This window comes from Coccinella septempunctata, chromosome 6, assembly GCF_907165205.1.
Source record: "Coccinella septempunctata chromosome 6, icCocSept1.1, whole genome shotgun sequence".
Taxonomy (NCBI): domain Eukaryota; kingdom Metazoa; phylum Arthropoda; class Insecta; order Coleoptera; family Coccinellidae; genus Coccinella; species Coccinella septempunctata.
Genome location: NC_058194.1, coordinates 32,697,748 through 32,711,955, shown reverse-complemented (window position 1 = coordinate 32,711,955; position 14,208 = coordinate 32,697,748). Strand labels below are relative to the sequence as shown.

General features: G+C 34.1%; 3 protein-coding genes and 1 non-coding gene across 4 annotated transcripts; all 4 read left to right on the top strand.

Moving 5' to 3' along the window:
- The first annotated feature begins 237 nt into the window (after positions 1-237).
- Trnav-aac lies at positions 238-310 on the top strand. Its single transcript has one exon. It is a non-coding gene; the product is annotated as a tRNA-Val (tRNA).
- A 4,996-nt stretch (positions 311-5,306) lies between these two features.
- On the top strand, positions 5,307-6,201 carry LOC123316038 (putative gustatory receptor 2a). The gene is made up of 2 exons (XM_044901947.1): positions 5,307-5,786; positions 5,841-6,201. Exons 1-2 carry the CDS (start codon positions 5,307-5,309, stop codon positions 6,090-6,092), a joined length of 732 nt encoding a protein of 243 aa, XP_044757882.1. The 3' UTR covers positions 6,093-6,201.
- LOC123315174 (28S ribosomal protein S18c, mitochondrial) lies at positions 6,199-6,885 on the top strand. The gene is made up of 2 exons (XM_044900771.1): positions 6,199-6,290; positions 6,352-6,885. Exons 1-2 carry the CDS (start codon positions 6,254-6,256, stop codon positions 6,705-6,707), a joined length of 393 nt encoding a protein of 130 aa, XP_044756706.1. The 5' UTR covers positions 6,199-6,253; the 3' UTR covers positions 6,708-6,885.
- A 397-nt stretch (positions 6,886-7,282) lies between these two features.
- Positions 7,283-9,961, top strand: LOC123315141 (ubiquitin-conjugating enzyme E2-17 kDa). Its single transcript, XM_044900717.1, has 5 exons — positions 7,283-7,621; positions 8,108-8,171; positions 8,297-8,328; positions 8,772-8,955; positions 9,169-9,961. The coding sequence occupies exons 1-5, from the start codon at positions 7,598-7,600 to the stop codon at positions 9,306-9,308; spliced, it is 444 nt and encodes a 147-aa protein (XP_044756652.1). The 5' UTR covers positions 7,283-7,597; the 3' UTR covers positions 9,309-9,961.
- Positions 9,962-14,208: the final 4,247 nt, after the last annotated feature.

The following is a 14,208-nucleotide window of genomic DNA, read 5'->3' as shown; positions in this document are numbered from 1 at the left end:
AATACCTAGCTATGTATTCTGCGTACATAGTTCTTATGCAACTTTCAATACAGCTACGTGCTTTGCAACTTTCACACCATTCAAAAACTACAGAAGCAAGTTAGGTACAAAGATTATAATCTTTGTACATAAGTTTTTCGCAATGATAGGTGAAATAAATTTTTCCGCTCAAATAAAAGAATTCAGATTCTTTCAACGCACAGAGAAATAATCTCAATTGATTTATGTTGTCAGCTAGTTTCCGTGGTGTAGTGGTTATCACATCCGCCTAACACGCGGAAGGTCCCCGGTTCGATCCCGGGCGGAAACAACTTTTTATTTCTCAATTCGACAATTGAAATTTCATTATGAGGAAGGTTCCGAGCGCCTTCATAACCGTGGCTATAAAATTGCGATCTAATTTCAGATAACCGTTGCAAGAGAATTCCATTTTATACAATCTCAAAGCGCTTTTGAATTTTTTCAAAGCGTTGATCTTTCTCCAATCGAAGATTTTACTGTGAAATACGTGGTATTGCAAGTTCCGATTGTTCTCTTGCAAAAGCTCCTCGTTAGATTGAATTATATCGTCCATTTCCATGAGTAGAAATAACAAACACACCTGGAAGTGAAAAGAGAATATGTTACACCTTTTGGGTCAAAAAAATTTCAAAAACTTTTATGAGCGTTAATGTTCTGTGTTTCTAAACCACAGACTAATTCATCCCCATTCATAAGCATACTCTATTTCTATGTCCCCATTAATCTATGGTTTAGACACAGAAGATCAACGATCTGAATTCCTCTATTATTAGCTCTATGATCTAAACACTAGCCACAAAATTAAACAACTTCAGAACACAGAATAACTTATTCGAAAGATTAAGCTAAGCATTACGTTGAAGCATAGAAAATTACCTTTTTGAATCTTAGAACATAATTATTTATGTTCTAAGTTTTGAATAGAGCTTTATGAGGTAAATGTTTCAGTATGCATATATGAGTGTACTCACCAAATAAGATAACAAGAAATAGATCTGAAACCTCATATCTTTTATGAATACAACACGATGGAATAAGTTTAAAAAAGTTGTGAGGACGTGGTTGAGAATGAAGGTTCCACAGATCTGGTTGAACCTCCTGTTTGATCTCATCAATATTGCCAGATAATGAATCTGTTTATCGAAAAAACACTCCGATATGATATTGTGGGCTAAAAAGCTCTTCGATGTCTTCATTACCACATTCATCTCCTCAAACTTCCACTTATAAATTGCCAAAATGTGGAAGATGAAAAATATCATGTAGTAACTGTGGCAACATTCCGATAGTGCAAAAAACATTATTGGAAAAAACGTTTCGTTGTCCCATTTCAGGAACATAACTATAAGGATCAAGAATCCCAGCGACGGTTTGATCAAGAAATTCTTATAAAAACCGATTTTGCTGGGATATAAAATGAGGGAACTTGAAATTTCATCCAAGTCCTTCAGTAAACTGTCCCATTCTTTCGTCTTTGTCAACATTTGGTAACTGATTAGAGTGGAGATGTAGCAAATTATTATTCTGGAAAAAATAATAGAATTACTTTTACAACCTTTTTTTATGCTTGCCATCCCATTGCTCTGGATGTAACACACTGACAAAGACTTACCTCGAGGTGTTTATAACAACAGAGATACTAAAATAGTTGGAAAAATCTTGCAATTGTTTAAAAACACCTACAGAATGAAGACATAAATAAAATACCAACGAAAACTTCACCAATGTTCGTTTGACAAAAGAGAGGTCCTTCGTACAGACCCATGGGGCACTCCCAAACAAAATTCCAACGCTTATCAATATTGGGAGGATTCTCTGGTGATCATTTCGAGGCTTTGAGTTCATCTTCCTCCCGTTTAATCCTACGTGTAACGTCTTCTGACCTATAATCATTTCGTTGGACAAATTTACGGTTAGTTGCATTCTTGAGGACCAGTCACGTAAGGAGATCGCTTTATAATGGTGCCATTCAACTTTGCCGAACAGGAATTACATTTGGGGAAAATTGGTTTTGGGCATTGTGTTGAATATTGTTATCGACAAAAAGTTTCTTTCATTTTTAATGACATCAAGGTGGAGGACAAATATTGCAAGAATGATAATTTGAAAAAAAATCTTCGGACCAAAACAGAATAGAGTCGATCGGCCGAAAATTGCATAATTTCAAATATTTTCTCTTGTGCCAGGAAGATTAAGCAAAGTTTCAACAGGTTGAATCAATTTGTGGGGCCTTTATCTTTTCCTAAACCACTTCCTTGAATCATTTACGAAGTTCTTCGCCTCTTCATGTTGTGAAAACATTATCTATTTCGCTGTGGAAATACAGGGTGCACTCGAAAGATTTTATTTCAAATAAAGCGTCAAAATGTTGACCTTGAGCTGGATCTACAGATCTCTATGACTGAAACATTAGTTGATTTATTTGAATCTGCTGGAATAATGTTTTATGTTGTAATGAATATCCGTACTTAAGATATCTCTATAAGTATGAAGAATATGAATTCTTGAAGAACAATACATCATCAAAGACCAGGGGCGTAGCTAACGCGGTATCAGCGGTATCAGTGATACGGGGCCCCCAGGCTTTAAGGGCCCCCGAATGTCTGTAAGCAAAAAATTCCTAAAATATTATCCAAAACCTCTTACAGGTTTTACAATAGCATTTTTGAGAATAACTGCTAAGACAACAGTTCATTACACCGAATTTATCATTCCGATAGATACGAATACTCAAAATCTGAAATTCAGAAAATTCGTGCCATCAAAGAACTTTTAGAATTAGTCCTGATAAAATTCAGTAGCCTTGCATCCAGTTTTCCGGACGTTATTACTGCATGCCTTTTATTTTTGACCCTTCCGGTTACAACTGCAACCGCTGAAAGGAGTTTTTCAAAATTAACAATCATAAAAAATTATCTGAGGACTTCTATGGGACAGGAACGGCTTTCAGACATGTCGTTATTGTCAATAGAGAGGGAACAACTTAAAAAACTGAAATCGTCATCAGCTATGGCTGATTTGATAAATAGATTTGCTGAAATAAAGGCTAGAAAAGTGTATCTTTAATTTTTTGTTTTGTTTGTTCATTATTTGTTTGTTTATCATTTTATGTTGTTTGTATATTATTTCGCTATTTTCGCATCAAGTATGAGTTAGAACTTCTAATTATAAGTACCTACATATAATTATTTCGATACAAATCGAACATTTTTTGCTACTTTTATTTTTACTTCACCCTTCCTTGGGGCCCCTCAACATATTTTGATACAGGGCTCCTCTAAGGCAAGCTACGATACTGTCAAAGACAATCTGTTGTCTCTGATATCATTGAATTTTTCAAAATACGGAAGGGTTATTTGACAGTTCGTATCAAACTATACTAATCTTTAATGAATCTGAATGACTCTGTGGTTATCTGCGACCACAGATAACCACAAAGTTCTATACATAAACATATGTCTATGGTTTTATACTAGAAGTTGAAGCATAGAATATCAAACTACAAAATTGCCTGAATTAATCAATGACGGTATGATTTTGTTTAATTCGCAATTAAAGTTGCTTGTTTTCCTCCTTCTTACTTGGATTCTTTATAATTCTACTTAATAAACCACGGCACTACGATAAAATCGAAGGGAAATTGAATTTCCCAACATAAAAATACTCTTTTCGAATGCTCCTATATCGAATATATTTTATTCCATGTTCGCGAATGATGAAAACATAGATATATTTTGAAATCTTACTACTTCTCGTATGTGGACGACTGATAAGAGTCCATTACGAAAAGAAGCCGCAAAGAGGAAAAAATTGTAGCGAACTTTAGTATAAATGCGGATTCATCGTAATCGGAGAACATTGTCTGAAAATTCACAATGAATTTCAAGTTTCTCTTCGTTTTCGCCGTTGTTGTTGGGCTTTTCGCCTTCAGTTCTGCATATCCAAACCCAGACCCAGAGCCAGAGCCTGAGCCAGAAGCTATGCCAGAACCGAGAGTCAGGTGGAAGCATGTAAGTTGATCGAATTTTTCTTGTCTGTATATGGTTTGAACGAAAATTACTCTCTATTTTATAGCATAGAATTAAGATTGCTTAGGCTATCATAGAAAGACTGTTTTGAGTCTGTGAACTTCAAGTAGCTTTATATCCATAGAAATATCAGTGATTCGCTACCATAGACCTAATATCATATATCAGTTCTATGTTCACGAATCACGGACACAGAATATGGAATACTTTTTTCATAGACCTATTAAAATGTCTATGACTTTTTTAATTTTTGTGTTTCGATCATAGACATAGACATAGATAAACTAATCTATGGACATAGATATGTCTTTTCCACACAAAAGTATAAAGAAGCTCTAATTTCTTAATCTTCAAATATAAATAAATTATGTTATTGGAAGTATATTAAGGCAATTTTTTTTTCTTGCAGATCCGCCGTGGTCTAGACGTAGCCGATACTGCTGCAAACATAGCCGGCATATGGTGGGGATGAAGAGAAATAATGACTTTTGATTGATTCTATGAAAATTTCAACATTTTGAGAAATATAATTGAATCATATCCCTTTTATTATTATTCAAACCCTGTTTTTAATATAGTGTATTATCAGCCTTCAAAGCACATATTCAGATCACCTTACTTAAAAAAAAACATTATTCTAAAATTATTTCAGGATGTCTTCTTTTTTGTGGTCAAAATTGATCATGATTTTGAGAAGAGCATCACGTACTATATATCTACACCCTAGAGTTATTGATTTTTTAGAAAATAATTACAGTTTTTGAGCGAATTGAAAACCATTATGATATTTATTTGCTTTTTAATGCTTCAGTTCACCCGTTTCAATTCATAGATTACAGGCGGAAAATCAATACAGTATAACATTGTATCGCAATAACTATGAACGAAAAGTTCTTAGCCCATTTCCTAATTTTGGGCAACGTTTTGGGGTTGAGCCCAAGATCTGAGGCCACCAAACGCTGGAAAAATGTCGGCATAAACCGTTACCTGAAATTTTACGTTCCCTTGCTGATCACCATGATATTGTCGGAATTTTGCAGATACGTATGGATGAAAGTTAACGTGTACCATGTAAATGGGCAGTTCATTAAATTTCTTCTGGAAACGTTCAGTTTAGCGATACTGACAACTGATATACTCCTCACAATCTTTTTCATGAACTATACGAAAAAAGAAAAATGGTTTTCTATGAATGCCCACCTGAACGTTGTAGAAAATTCAGTGGACAATCACCGGGGAAATACAGATACTGGAATAATGGGACACGTCTACATCGACGTAATTTTTTTAACCCTAACATTCTATGCCGCTGACGCTCTGTGTTTATGGGTGTTTTACACCAACAGCAAATCGATTCTATACATAAATATAGCCAGGGTCTATTATTGGTACATGATTATTCTAGTTTATCTTACAGTGACGAGAATTAGGAACGGCTTGAAAAAATTACACGCTTACCTGGAGGCGATATCACCACCAAAAATTGAACATGTCGAATCAAGGGTTCATGTGATCCAACCTTTCAATTCTTTCAGCAGATTCATGAAATACTACAGGACTATCTACGATGCGGTTCAGATTTTCAATGACATATTTGGTTACCACATGGTTTTTCTCAACCTCAATTGCATATTAGAATGGTTGTCAGCGTTGAACAGGATTATTTCAAGCATTAAAAATAACAACTTACAAATTGATATCATCATGGTGGTTTTTCTGCAATCAACCATTATATTGGTAAGCCGGTTTAATACAGTGTAAACTAGGTAAAACGATGTTCAAACATTTCAGATTGGAATCATATTTATTATTCTCCTCTGCTCATCAGTAACAAATGAGGCTGAACATTTCTTATATGTTCTACACCAAATAGAGGACTACAACCATAATTTGAAAGCAAAATGTATTGTTATTCAACTTGTGGAAGATATGCCAATTCACTTTTCAGCCGCACGATTTTTCAATATTAGTAAATACACCATACTAGGCATTATTGGGAACTGTACAACTTATTTCATCGTTTTAATTCAATTTTATCAGTAGTCGTGTGAAACCACCTTAGCGAAATCTGTGTAGACCACACATAAAAAAAGAACATTTTCAATTTCACTGATTCTGTGTCGTAGAACAAATGTTGTAGAAACCATAGAAAACAAACCTAACCTAACCTCAAACCTCAGTAAAATTTTTTGAAAACTAGAAATATGGCATTATTATCAATAAAAAGACTGCCGATTACAGGTAAACTGAATAAATTTCGAGTAGTAATATGATTTGTATAATTCCCTAAATATCCTTTCAGGTTTATTGACAAATATCATCAGAAATTCTTCTAGTACCCTTAACAATGATGCCCCTAGTTTTGACATGGAAAACCCTTTCGAGAAAGAAAAGGTTACATGTATATTATGCAGGACAGGCGTACCAGTGGATTACAAGAACGTGAAACTATTATCGCAATTCCAGTCATCATATACAGGAAGAATTTACGGGAGGCACATAACAGGCTTGTGTAAGAAACAACAGGAGATTGTCGAGAGGGAAATTATTAAGGCACAGACTGCTGGGTTGATGGCTAGCTATTTAAAACATCCCGATTTTCTCGAGGATCCTAAACTTTTTGATGTAGAAAATCCAATAAGACCCCATAGATTCTAGTATATTTTTTCAGCAATATTTGTAGAGTAGGAACCACTATATTAATGTAATAATTGATATTTAGTTTGTAAAATAGGTTGATACTGCTTTATTGTTGGAATTCTATATAATAGTATCACATTGTCTATAGAAAACTGAAGTATTTAATTAAATAATAGTAAAATGAAATAATTGAATAGTTTTGTCTTAATTTCTTGTCTTAATCATTTCACACTAATCAAAGTCTTAAATAATACTGATAAGTTTTAGAACACTACCCCTCTGGTCAAAATTAGATTAGTGGTCCAATTTTTTAATTTTTGCCATCAAGGGTCAAATCTATTTTCGAGTGGTATTCCACAGGAAAATTTGTTTGAGCATTTTAAGCTATATGCGAGTTATACAAGATTAACTAATTAGCTACGATTTTAGTTGAAATGAAAAAAATATTTTCATTTTTTCATAGAATTATTCCTGGCTTTGAATTTTCGACTCAGACCATAATCTTGGAAAATATGAGTAGACATCTGTCGGTTTTTAATGCAACCGGTTTTCCTTGTTCCTCTTTTATCGACCGGCGTTTTCTTAAAAATGTCTACATTACCGACATGTACTTGAATCGTCACGGAAGTGATCAGTCATCTTTTTCTGGAACTTTAGAAATTAAAAGTACCTCTGGAACCGACACAAAGGCAAATAGTTAATAATTTGCATCTAGATTAACAATATTAGTGATCTGATTTATTTTAATACGAACTATTATTGAGAAATATTTATTGTTCTCTTTCGATATACGTCGTGTGTGGAAGTTTTGAAGGAGGCCATCTTTGCAAACTACTATCAGAGGTCCTTGGCTCGAGGTTTCATTGTCTGGTTGTAAGCCAGTATTTAATCAACATACAGTTCATCAAATGGCTTTAAAAAGAATTAATAAGGTATGTTACTAGTTTTTGTTTAAAAATTTCGATTTTTTTAAAGAATTTAGTTGATTCGCTACTATTCTGCTATTACCAAACGCCCTTGCCTTGTCCATGCATCTAAAGCGATTTCACTCGGAATTTTCATTAGAATTGAAATCGTTGAAAGAAATTCATACTTGTCAAATTTATTCGTGAAATTTCTGATTGGAAAATTCTGTATGGTAACGAGAATTTGTTGGAAAATTTCTGTTTTCCCCATATTTTGAATATTTTGATTTATTTATCCAAAATAACAAATTGTCGCCACATGGTCCTGTAAATGGAAACGTGTTTATTTTAATCGAAAACGATATTTTCTAAAATAAGCCAAGAAATGTGTCTAAAATTAAGACCTTGGCCTAGTCACAGATGTTTCTGAGGTGCCTCTAACCTAACCAGAATCTAACCATATTTAGGCCTCATAATTCATCTGAGACATCTACATTATTTGTAATTTAATAGGAATTACAAGACCTTGGAAGAGATCCTCCTGCACAATGTTCAGCTGGACCAGTGGGAGATGACTGTGAGTGCTTTCATTTTGAAAATTTTATTTCTATAAGATATCAGTTTTGAGCATCCGTAATCAAAGTATTACGAGGAAATTGAATATTTTCAAGAGTTTATTTCTAACAAAGAATTTATTTTCAGTGTTTCATTGGCAGGCCACAATCATGGGACCAGTAAGTAGTTTTTTCATGTTTCAGGAACTTTCTGGGGTTAATGACCTATGTGGATGGTGATTCACTTCTTGGACACCATATTTGAACATTTTTTCATTCATCCCAAAAACAAGAGTCGACTCATCAAGAATAATTCGAAGGAAATGAAGCTGGGATTACCCTTGCTGTTGAGTCACCATTGATAACAAATTCTCTTTCCTTTGATTCATTCCTTGAAGTTTGATTTCATCCAGTATCTTCACTATTATCAATGAAAATATTTGAAGATAATTTTAATCTTTGGATATTTCTTGTGTTGGTAATTCTGAAAGTCATAGATGGGTATTTTGAAATTTCTCTGGTCCATCTGTGATTTTCAAGGTTACTAACCTTGAAGATTTTCGTGTTTCATCAATTTTTTATGAATGAGAGCGAATTTATAATGAGGTTTTTTTACTTTGCAGCCAGATAGCCCATACCAAGGTGGAGTATTTTTCTTAACAATTCACTTCCCTACAGACTATCCATTTAAACCTCCAAAAGTGGCGTTTACCACCAGAATTTATCACCCTAACATAAACAGTAATGGTAGCATTTGTTTGGATATCCTACGTTCGCAGTGGTCTCCTGCGCTCACTATCTCAAAAGGTAAATAGGAGTGATTTAACTTCTTGTATGTTTTCTTTCTTTTTGTCACTTTTTTTCATTTATACAGAAATTTCATTGTTATGTTCTATGATTGTAAATTTAAGGTTAGGTTAGATGACAATGTGAATAGGTGATTAGGAGGTGTTTAAAAGTGAAATATTTGTGTTTGTTTTCAGTTTGAGGAGTATTTGAGTGAATTTAATTTCTTTTCAGTCCTTTTATCGATCTGCTCATTGCTGTGCGATCCAAACCCGGACGACCCTCTAGTACCAGAAATCGCTAGGATATACAAAACTGACAGGGAAAAGTACAACGAGTTAGCGCGCGAGTGGACTCGCAAATACGCCATGTGATGCGCCGGCCCCCCTATATTCCCATACTTCACGTTTTAGATGAGACAAGTTATTTAATTCAATACAAAAAAAAAAATACAAAATACACAACTCGGAAAGGAGAGAGTGGAGGGAAGGATTGTAACGGGCCAGCTGTTTGGTTATATATTTTGAAATAATCTCTGTATATTTGCTTTTCAATTGGACTGTGTTTGTCGTCGATGATCCGTCAACCTTCAGACCACAATATGCTAACTCAAAGATGATGAAGAACTCCATGGTGGTTTCTAAGTTGTGAACTTGTTTCTTGGAACGAAACTTCTATTGATCCTGTACTTTAGCCTATTATTATTATTTGAATCCATTTTTTTTAATTAATATATTGTGGTTGTAAGGAATTTCGTCAGGCTGCGTTCTTTCCCTCATTTACTTGTGCCCATTAACATCCTTGTCAATAAACACCGGACGAAGCACCCAATTGTTGCTCGTTTACTGCTACTGCTGTACATAAGGGTTTACGATATACGTCGTGGTCCCGGATGGTCACTGAGGCGTGTATGAAATTTTTTTACGACACAATTACACCCTTCGTTCATAATGTAATTGTTAGATGAATATGTAGGCTCTGTGGTTCAATTTAGATGTATTCATGAATAAATCGTTTCAACTTTTTCCTCGTCGATGTTTGAATCAACAAATCAATATTTCAAGATCAAATCCCAGTCAATTCGTTTGCACCGAAAAAGATCATTCGATACTGCCTGTTTCACGTCGTTTTTCGAACAAATTTTGCGGTTTCGGCTTCTGGGACCTTAATCCAAGTGGGCAACTGTTTTCATTGAGAATTTTATGATCGGAAGATGCTTCTCGGCTTGAAAATCTCTTATCTATTTCGTCTTTATCCATTCTCCCTGAATGGAGCTGAGCATTAGTGAATTATTTAAAGAAATGAACAAAACTCTTAGTGTAAATAATTTGGAGTGCCCTTGGCTACTTGACGAAGCACTATCACCAAATCATCTACACTGTTAGTGTAGGACAGTCCAGTCTTATAATGCCGTAGAATAATTTTTCTACTTCATCCATATGGTTTCTCATCATGATAACCCACACTTGTGGACCTTCTCTGTAATTTTAACTGTATCATTGAAACTGTAACATTAAAACTTTTTTATACATAAATATAGAATGTGTAAAATACAAAGTGATAGTGAATATTAAGTAATATTGCCCTTGATGTCCGGGACCTTCAGTACAGTAGATCCTTCATAGAATTTGAACACTTTGTTTTTTGAATTATGTAAAGTGAAGTTCATTTAACGTAAACACAGTTGTTAATTTTACTCGTCATCAAAATATTAAAGTGATAAGGAAAATGTTTGTTTACTTTCAAGGTGAAAGAGAATGTAGACCAGAAGGTAAGGCTACTCGATGATTCAATTTCAAAGGTGCTGAAAACTGAGACCTTAGAAGATTTGGGTCTATATCTTGATCTTTACCACAATATAACAGTTCCCAACACTGCAGTACATTGGCTTGATTTTTATAATTTGTCATGTTCGCTGGTTGAACTAGAAATGGTCCTTGCTTCGAGGCAACAATAAACGAGAAGCGTCAAAGATTAATTTCCTCTTGAGAACACAAATCAATTTGATTTCAATAAATTTGTAGAGTACGAAGTTCGTTTCGGAGATAATACGAAATTTTCGTGCCATTTTGCCATAATTCCAGTACAAACCATCCGTTGGGCATAAATATGTTTATCTATGGTCAACGACCAGTGAAATTAATGAAATTTGGACGTGAAAAAGACGGAAATTCTGAGTAGGGGTCCAATAATCACCTAGACCACATTTCTCATTTCTAGAAACCACTCATCTTGTTTCCGAAAACAGTTCCTGCGATAAATTCTCAACTGTGATAAAAATATTTTTAATACTTCAATTTGGAGCAAAGATTATAGAGATATATACTCTATAATCTTTGATTTGGAGTATTTCATCTTGTGGGAATCTTCATTATCGACACCGATGATGCTGCCATCTATACCGCAACGCTATAAGGTTACAAAGTAGAATATTGATTTCTACAGAATTCTTCAATGGAATCTGTGGTCAGCCATAGAACATTTAGGCTCTGATCACAGATGGCGCAAATATGGGTTACTCAAAAAGCATACAATGATTTAAAAAAATCAGATCAGTTTTCTTGCATTTTATTCATGGAAATGGAAATATTGCCATGAAATCGAAATGCTTTGTTTAGAATTATCCATCGATGATAGACTTCCTCTATGGGAATCCCTTGAATAGAAACGTTGGAAAATCTTACAATTACTTGGGTTTACCATCATAATACCATTGTAGGATGACTATGAGATAAGTTGTAATAATACTCATGAAACCGAGAACAGTATTCCTCTCGATAGTGAAGAAATCAGCTGCTGAAAATCTCGAGTAATGCTTGAAGTGTATGCATAAAAAATCAAGATCCTTGTTGTTTGCTTTTGTGCCTAATAAATCTCTGAATTCGCCACATTTAGGGGATAATTTTCGAGCTTCATCTAACGCTGAATGACAACATAGAATTATACACAAAGTACCACCCTGAAAAAAATGAAAAAGAAGCATTTTTTCGAGAAATGATTAAATTTTAACTCACAGTTTGCAAAATTAAATCTATAAAATGAGCCAACTGCATTGAAGGTGTGTAACTCAGTTGATTCAAACTCAAACCATCCAAAATGAAAATAATAATAGATATGCTCTTCAAAATTATGATTAAAATTTGCCATCCGAAAATTTCGTTGAATAGCAAAATAATTTCGTTGATTGAATCGAAGACAAACTTAGCCTTTTTGATCCTTTCACTTATTTCGGAATTGAAACAGGGATATAGGCATTCTTTATGAATTTTCAGTAATGTCGAAATATCCTTGTATCTACACTTAATAGCCAAACAGATATTCCATATCAGAGTCGACAGGGAAAGAACATATAAAATACCAAAGTCTACCTGTGTAATATTGCCGACTAGCACTGATAAACCAGGGACTCTGGATAAACTACCGTTTTTATGCCTAAGCCTAACTAAAAGTTCATCAATTCTAATAAACGCAGCCACAAGGAATGTTACAAGTGATAACATGAATTGTACGTTGAAGTTGTAGATTAAATTTTCATCCTTTTTATTCTTGTTCTCAAGAACGACGTCTATTTCAGAGAATAACTCGAACATCTTCCTCCATTTTTCCCTATTGAAAACGTAACAGCTCAAAATGGATCGACAACCCAAAAGTATATTAGTTCCCAGTATGAAGAAGCATTCAATTTGTTGCGTCGTTGGAATTGTAGAAATATTCGATTTATACGTTGGGTACAAAGTCAATATTTGAACTGTCAATACGATAGCGTAGAAAGTAATGCTCATCATTTCAAATTTTCGAATTTTCGTTGTTTTATCAGCGTTGAAGTTTAGCAAGGGACAACACCCTAAAAGGGTGTTGTAATACGATATTGGACGCAAGAAATTTATGTCCCTTCGTGATAATTTCCAGCTCATTTTCTCCACAAGGTGATGAGCTTCTGGAGAAAATATCTTAACGTACTTTTATTCCTTCAGACACTTTGAAGATACGATCAAAAAAGTCTTGTGGTATTATTCGGATTTCCAATGGGAAACCAGATCTGAAAAAGATCTGTAGAAAGTAGAATGGATTTGGGTGGTACCACAAAATGAATTACCTTTAATTTCCTACGAATATAATGAATTAAGTATGGAAATTGATCGTCAATAATTCAGCGATTTGAAATTATAGTCACCATTTCGAATACCATAAAAGTTTTCTCAAAAACTGGAAATGTTTAGGAAACTTTTGGTGAATATGCACTGTACCCGGTAGTCCTTTTAGATTCAATCATGATTTCCAAATAAAATTGGTTTATCCTTGTATAGGTATACTAAAAATAGACCTATTCGGAACTAATGTCATTATAATATCATGTACAAAGCTATTGCATGGATTTGGGGTGGATATATTATGAAAAAAATTATCGAGTATTATTTCCCTCCCTTACTAAGTACGTGTATGATTATGCTTGACTTGTAATATGATTTATGAATGAGACATGAAAGGACAATAATGAAATTTTTTCACATGCACATTTAATTGGAATCAAGTGAAATAAAAATAATGTTGCCTCAATAGGAAAGCTTAGAAACTGAATTTTATGATTTTCGCTAACATGAGTCATTCAATTACGATACGTGTTTCGCTACCTTAGAAACATCTTCAGGTTGGCGAAGGCAACTGAATTACTTAGTTACCGAACGAAAAGATATACAGGGTGTCCCATAAACATGAGAAATGTTTCGTTTTCGACATACAAGGGTGTTAAAGTTTCAATTTCTGGATTGTTATCGAAACACGTTGTGAAAACACATTCATTATTAGAAATACAGAGTTTAATCTGATGTGTCGAAACTAACAATGAATTTATCCACCGCAGCTTACTAACTTTTTGGATTTTTCTGAGGATTTCGAGAGAATAGTTCGAAATTTTTTATTCGAAAACGGTAGCAGGCACGACAAAACTACAAGAGACCATAAAGTTGAGTAAAACAACAAAGCTTCTTTTTACATATTTTTAAATTAACAGTGGCTCACCAAAAAAAATTTTTGGAGGAAAACAGGGGACAGTGTCCAGAAAAATATCACCCTGTAGATTTGCTATCGAAATTGGCATGTCACATGGCGTGAACTATCAATTATAATATTCATGCCAAATTTCAATTGAAAATCTTGTGAAATGTAGAGAGAAAAACTTGAAAAAAATTCTGACTTCAACACCCTGTATCGCGAAAACGAATAGTTTGCGGCCCAATGTTCATGGGACTTTTTTTTTTAATCACTCAAGGAAAC